Genomic DNA, 7,548 nt, shown 5'->3' on the forward strand with positions numbered 1-7,548 from the left:
TGAAAAAAAATAGCAAACAAGTATACTCGTGATTGTTTATAAGAGACACATTCATGTTTATTGAGTCTTTGTATAGTTCTATTCAAGTGATTAATAATCAGTTTAAACTAAATTATCATTGGGTTTTTGTGGTTAATTTTTTTTAATTTATGTCCGGCTTTAATTGTCAGTTTGGTTTTTTTTTTTTTTTTTTTCACTCCTTGAAAAACATTGAAATCACATAATTGAGGTTGTGAATGTTTAAAGTATTCTAGGCTAGACAAAGATGTATTGTATCTCATTATTTCCATTACTTTATTATTTAAAAGTAGTAAGAGGTTATTTCATTCTATCATTAACATAATTCACTGATGTTCCAAACAAAGGTTATTTCAGTTACACGAGCTATTTTTAAGCAGAAAGGTAAGATTAGAGGTGCCTAAAAGTAAGAGGGTCCAAAGTTCAGAAATGAGAATATATATTTTAAAGTTAGAGGTTGAAAATAAAAAAAGAGAAATGAATTGAATAGTATGCTTTTTTTTTTATAATCGATAGTATCAGAAATACAAATAGAAATGGGGCTAAGCCAGTGGGGGATATGGTGAATAGGAAAAAGATCTTAACTCTCAAGCTTCTCGCTCATGTTTGGGGGTATTTGTAGCACCGTGTTTACTCTAGTTGTGAACTTCAAGTTGTTTTCCACGCTGGAGAAATTCATAGCAAACACAGTGGACAACAAAAAGAAGAGATAACTTAAGGTTGCGTATAGTTGTAGAAAATGACCATTTCCAATTTTCTACAAAATGGAAATAAAGGACAATTATGAAAACGTGTTCAGCATTAGAATATGCGATTTTCATTTTTCATATCAGAAAATTCGAAAGCATGTCCAAATATATACTTGTTGGAAAAAGTTTCTAGGAAACAAGCTAGCAGTGTTTTCTTTTCCTAAACACGACCTAAGAATCTTTGAATACAACTTACTTGATCGTGGAAGGTTTATAAATGCTATATGTGAGTATATATATGCGTGAAATGATGAAATGAACAAGAGTATGTGTTATGTACATCATTATCTTATATGATTTAGGTGGCAATGATGATTCAAAATGTCCGACTTCAACAACTGTTGTCCTCAGACATATGTTCTCTCTTCCAGAAATCAGGGTAATGTTTAGTAGACATCTTTACTTTTCTTATCTATTCAACCCTGGCCATGAGGTAATTTAGATGGAAAAATGGGTGGCGGGTTGTGTAGGGGTCGATACGTATAGGTTTTAGTTCAGGACAAAACAACTCGTGACTTACAATATCTTTGTGTCATTTCCTTGATTGTTTTCTTAGAAATAAATAAATAAATATATTAGATATCATACCAGTAATCTAAAATCTGATTAAGCGATGAAGAACGATGTATTTGATAAAAACACTCGTACAGTTCTATAGTTAGCTATATGTTTTTTAATTTTATATGTTTTGAAACATGACCTAAAGCAACCCTTTTATAAGTACGTGGGCCGAATTACTTACAATTTATGTGAGGTTTCACATATCAGAATTCTCCTTTAATTTTCTCAATAATTGCAGGCTAATCCGGACCTTGAATTTGAATTAGAAGCAGATGTTCGAGAGGAATGTTCAAAATTTGGTAGAATTCTATCGGTGAAGGTATCATGACTTTTTAATAGGGTTGATAAGTTGTCTATTTTCTAGTTTATATGCTGAGTCCTTTGCGCCTCGCTCAGTATTAATCAACTTCTATGCATTCTTTTCTTTGGATTTTTTATCTTGATTTTTTGTATAGTTATTTATATGTTTCTCCTTTAGTCATGTTATTGTTTTTTGGTTTCCTTTTGGCTACAATGTATTTCTTCATGTTCATCAACTTTTGATATAATCCGACTTCAGTAATCATATTTTACAACAGACATGATTTTATTATAAAAAAGAACCAAGGTAGCTTGTTTCCAGGGTCAAAAGGTAACCTCCTGATTCGAAGAACCCTAACATGACATGGAGCTGGCGCAAATTGCTAAAAGCTAGGCAGATTGTTCGTGATTTTTTTTGGTTTGATATTGGTGATGGCAAGACAGCTTCTGCTTGGTTCGATACTTGGAGTACCCAAGGCCCTTTAATAACCTGCTTAACTCCTAGAATGATTTCTAGTGCCGGTTTTCAACTGAATGCAAGAGTTTCGGACATTATTCAGAATGGCAATTGGAGATGGCCCCCGAAGTGGATTTCCAAATGTCCACTTGTTGTTGTTCCTTATATAGTTGAAAACAAAAAAGTTGCTATTATGTGGAGGGACAAGAATGGAGTTGTACATGACTTTACGGTTGGGATTGCATGAGAAGATCTTAAGCCCCGTCAAACACCTATTCCTTGGTTTGATTTGGTTTGGTTCACTCAATGTATCCCTAAACACGCTTTTATGCTTTGGTTAGTAATGAAGAAGAAGCTCAAAACTCAGGATCTTTTATGTCATTGGGATCTGCAGCATCGGTCTCAAAATGAACCCATGGTTTGTCCTTTTTGTGAGCTGATGCCTGACTCTCATCCTCATTTATTTTTCGAGTGTAGTTTCTCCACTCGGGTTTGGACTTTGGTCACGCAAAAAACTGGTATACAAGGTTTATCTTCTAATTGGGATTCTATTATCGCCATTGCTAGTTTATTACCAAGGAAAAGAGTTGTTCGTGTCATCATCTTTAAATTGGTTCTTGCAGCGTCGGTCTACTACTTATGGCGAGAAAGGAATGATAGGATCTTCAAAAAGAAAAAGAAAGCAAGCTTTCAATTGGCTGAGGAAGTGTTGAATACCATTCGTCTTAAGTTGCTTACTTTTAGATTCAAGAAAACGAGCCAAGTTGAGAAGGCTCTTGAAGTTTGGAATCTTCCTTATTCTCTTGTTAACGAAAAGTAGGTTAATGTGATGCCCTAGTTTGTGTTTGCAATTGGTTAGATTATGCGGGCATGGCAAATTAGGTACCATAGTTTTTTTTGGCACAATGGTGCAGTTGTATGTACTAGTCAATATGACTATATGTCAGAGTCAATATGACTATATGTCATATTGTCTCAACGTTTTTGAGTAATTTATATAATTCACACGGGGTATAACCTTTTGCCCAAAAAAGAACCCTGGCTACCCATTTGTCACCTAAGCTGATGTGGTTGTTTGAGTTGTGTTTATTTTGTCTTGTTTAAAATCAGCTTCCGATAATGCGACTATTCACTTGTGTTTAGGTATGCGCGTAGGCAAATACATGCTGGTGAAGATGATGGATCTGTGGACCATTATTTGTTAAAGGATCTTGATTTAGATGCTGAAAAAGCGGAGAAAGCTGTTGTTAGATGGGCTTTCTAAATGAAGCTTGATAGCAAAGGCATACATGTTTCAAATTGTGAGTTTTGGAATCTGCTTTGTACACAGAGAGTGACGATTTTATCATATTATCAGAGTAACAATTAAACCCTCAAGGTTTGCAAGTTGAAATAGTTGTTCATAAGTGGAAACAACTAAATTATAGTGCATGCTGAAACGGTTTGGGTAAGACTCGTGGACACTGTGTCCATTTGTAAAATCTTACAGGTACAACCTAATGACCCATTGATAATGGGTTAATAAATGAATAAAGAAGAATTGGAATGCAAATTTCTTGTAAAAGTTAAGTAAAAAAAGTCAACAATATGTAGTAGTGGAAATATATAGGGAAGCATTTATAATCAACCCTTTTTTTTTTACATCGAGATAGGAGTTGATAATCAACATTTGAGCTAATTAATTGGAGATTAAGGTTTTGGAATGTTGTATATAGGTTGGTAGATTTTATTGTTACACGTTTTGTTATCTGTATTACACTAATATACTACATATCGTTTGTATCCAAAACTTTGATCTTATGTTTCGTGATAATATGCGGTTATAATTACTAGCAAGAAATCTATTCTCCGAAACTTATATTTTTCTTTTCTTTATTCTCAAAAGGCCAACTCAAACTTTTCAGCTTCCTAAAATTGGGCTTTTATAAGTAAAAGATTAGACCGACAAAACCAAAGCCCAGGGAAACACTTTCCTAGTTATAACCAATTACAAAACCTACATAGAGAAAACCTATAAAACGGGATGGATCGGATCTCTAACCGCATATAAATCAAAAAAGCCTAGATAGTTGAGCAATCTGCGATTGGCATCGAAGGAAGCAAAGCAATTCTTCTCTATTTATTTAGGTAATTCGAAATTCTATTATAGATATATATATATATATCGATCGATCTATATATATAATTTTTTGGATTGAATTGAAGTATCTATTAATTGGAATTGGAATATATATATATGTAGTTATTTGTTGTACAAAGTTAACAACTACGCTCGCTCAATCATATATCATTAAGATCATAAATATTTAAGATAGTTAATTTGTTAGTTATTAAATTTGTTTTATTATTAGGACATATATGGAAGATTTGAAGCAGCATAGGTTATCTGAGGAGGAGTCCCATCCGCAGTTGAAGAAGAGTAAGTGGGATGTGCGGTTAGAGCAAGATATTAATGTTCATCACGTGGACGACGGTGGTGCCAAATTAGCAGACCATATACCTGGCTTGGTATCCGAAATAAATGATAGAAACATAACCCAGCTGGTGGAGGTGGTGAGGCCTGGTGGCGGTGAACGCTTTTCCAGATTGTTGCAGCTACCTGGAGAATGGTATGATGATCAAATTAAAAGCGGGTGCAAAGATTCTGATATTTCTCAAATCCCATCACGCTGATGCTTTTCGCGAGGATTTGCTGGAACATGGATATCCCTCTTTGCTGCTTCCTCCAGCTTGGCTGTCCAATTCTTCTACCGATGATATCAAAAACAACATTTGCAATCAGCAGCTGGTGATTGCAACACCTATGCACTTTGCTAGGGGCCTGGCGGATTTTTTTCAACTTGTGATCAATTATGATGATGCGGCTTCGTCTTGTTATTATAATTATGCTCGTAAAGTGAGACATGCAGCCAGGAATGGTTGTGCCGTCGCCTTCTTATCAACGCAAGAGGAACGATATGCTCCCCATCTTGTCAAGGCTTTGGAATTGACTAATCAGGCTGTCCCTGATGATTTGATGGCTCTATCCGATGCTTTCAAGGCCAGGGTTCATGAGATTGCCAAACCCTTAAAACCAGAATTTAAAAGTCTTTATGAAACTTATTGGCTTGATTTTCCGCCTCCTCCCCATGCATTTGCTTAATTCTATCTCCCAACTGACGTAGTTCATTCATTCTATGCAATTTATCTTCTTTTATTTTGTTTTACATAAACATGTTGCATTTATGATATCTGTTCAATTCGGGATGATATCTGTTGAATTTGCCATATTTTTATCTTATTACTCGTATATGTTATTAATCAACCGGATAACCATCCGGGTATGAGTAGCAAAATATAAAATAATATTTCTATATTTGAATACTTTTAAACCATTTACATGTCATGCCATCTTCGGTCTCAACCCGAGTAATAAATAGTCGTCCCCACAAAAAATCATTACCACATGTTAGTAACTCAAACTTGTAAATGCGTTGATTCAACCAACTACAACATTTATTCAATTTACTTGGCTGCCTCAATGGCAATATCTCCCCTTGGATTGTAGAAGAAAGCCAATGAGACCCGCTCTTCTCTTTAACTAACAACCACACGGTGCAGAAACTGAGGAGAAATACAGAAGACGGATGTAAAGCAGAAAGAAAAAGATAGAAGCAATAAAGCAGGCTCGACGCCCACAATGAGTTGATCCAGATGATGTATGAGCTATTATTATGTTTCTCTCTTTCTTTTTTGCTAAATAAACTAACTCATTTGAGGGGTTCAAATCATTGGCTATTAGCTATCTGGGTAGGCCGTGTTCCTGATAACTCGACAAGTGCATTGTAACTAGCCAACTAGGTCTAGATGTTACAAAAATCTTACTTGTGTACAATGTTTTATTGTATGTTCTGTAGTTGGTTTCAATATTAATAGCCTTGTGTCTCAGACTCTCAGCTGAGAGATAGATTATGTGATAATGAATATTATTAAGGCTGTGAAAAATTCAAACTAATACAACTCACGTTTGTTCATGTTTGTTTGCTTAAGTTTTATTACACAAATGAGCAAACACCACCACTTGGACGAACACAAGACAAAACACTCCGTCAATTGCTACATCAATTTATTTACCCAACCTAAATATACTACATTTCTAAATATACCAAAATATACCAATATACTACATTTCAATACTACAATTCAGTCTACTATACTACATTCCTAAATATACCAATAAAGCTAATACATCTCCCATGACCATTTGAGCTCTTCATGTTTTTAAATCTATTTTCAAAAAAATGGGTATGAAATGGAACTTTTATTTCGGCAATATACCAGCTAATACATTTCCCGTGACCTTTTGAGCTCTTATTAGTTTTCAATTCAATTTTAGTTATTTTGGCCAATCAGTTTATTACCCTTTGGTTACAATAGACTTTTGTTGAACAAAGGTAAAGGCACTGAATTAAATTATATTGTTTATATACTTTGCTACTTCTATTTCGGCAATCATTAAAAAGGTGGGTCATTATGGCCCACTTAGAACTTTGGGCTTCAACTATAAAAATCTAACCAGGCCTACTTAAGGTGTTTTGTGACTTTGAGTGGAGAGGATGACATTTCGAGTGTGAAATTTGTTACCTTGTCCAGAAAAAGGTGGTCAAACATATGCTCAAGTTTGTTTGAAATTATAAAACACAACATCATTGTATTACATACTAACTTCTTCATTAGGCACTATAACCTTTTTTTTTTCTTTTTTTTTTTCTTTTTTATAGAAACGTATAGGAAGCAGGTGCAAGTATATTCGAAGTAAAACGTTAATATCATTAGCAAATGTTGCTATAATGCTATGTGACATTGATAAGATCATTATACTGTTTTACATCATACTACAATGCTGATACGCAAAAGAAAAATTTAAGTGTGCCGTATCATATACATGCTATAGTCGGAGGGACGGATTTAAATTTGGTATGAAGTAAATTTTTTATGAATATATGATTTAAGATTCAGAGTGTTTGGAACATTGGATGTAGATGAGGGAGAGGGTGATTGTGACATCCGTCACCAAAACCGGTAATTTATTATAGTCTCTAACTTCAATCCCAAATTTCTTTACTAGTCAATGAGCCTATATAGTATAACAAGTGTTGAAAAGTGGCTTAAAGTCTATAATAATAAATTTCAATAATTATATATATAGTAATACTAATAATAGTTTTATTATACTAATAAATTAAAAGTTAAATAAATAAAGCAACAAAAAAAAAGGTGGAATATACTTGAGAGGAGGGACGACCAAGAAGAAAAAAAAAGGAAAGAAAAGAGAAATTGTATTTATATTAGAACTCTTCTTAAATTATATATTAATATATCCTAATTACATTCAAACTCTAAAACACTTATCCTTATAATAAATATAAGTAAATACCTAAACAAAAAAATAAAACTATTTTTTTTTCCTTCTTCTCCTTCTTG

General features: G+C 33.8%; 1 protein-coding gene across 1 annotated transcript; it reads left to right on the top strand.

Annotated features, from left to right (window-relative positions):
• The first annotated feature begins 4,156 nt into the window (after positions 1-4,156).
• Positions 4,157-5,345, top strand: LOC122586168 (DEAD-box ATP-dependent RNA helicase 42-like). The gene is made up of 2 exons (XM_043758276.1): positions 4,157-4,212; positions 4,437-5,345. The coding sequence occupies exon 2, from the start codon at positions 4,697-4,699 to the stop codon at positions 5,225-5,227; it is 531 nt and encodes a 176-aa protein (XP_043614211.1). The 5' UTR covers positions 4,157-4,212; positions 4,437-4,696; the 3' UTR covers positions 5,228-5,345.
• Positions 5,346-7,548: the final 2,203 nt, after the last annotated feature.

Source organism: Erigeron canadensis, chromosome 1, assembly GCF_010389155.1.
Source record: "Erigeron canadensis isolate Cc75 chromosome 1, C_canadensis_v1, whole genome shotgun sequence".
Classification (NCBI taxonomy): domain Eukaryota; kingdom Viridiplantae; phylum Streptophyta; class Magnoliopsida; order Asterales; family Asteraceae; genus Erigeron; species Erigeron canadensis.

Excerpts from the sequence above, each read along its gene's own strand:
- LOC122586168 (XM_043758276.1), top strand. The coding sequence starts at position 4,697 with ATGATGATCAAATTAAAAGCGGGTGCAAAGATTCTGATATTTCTCAAA.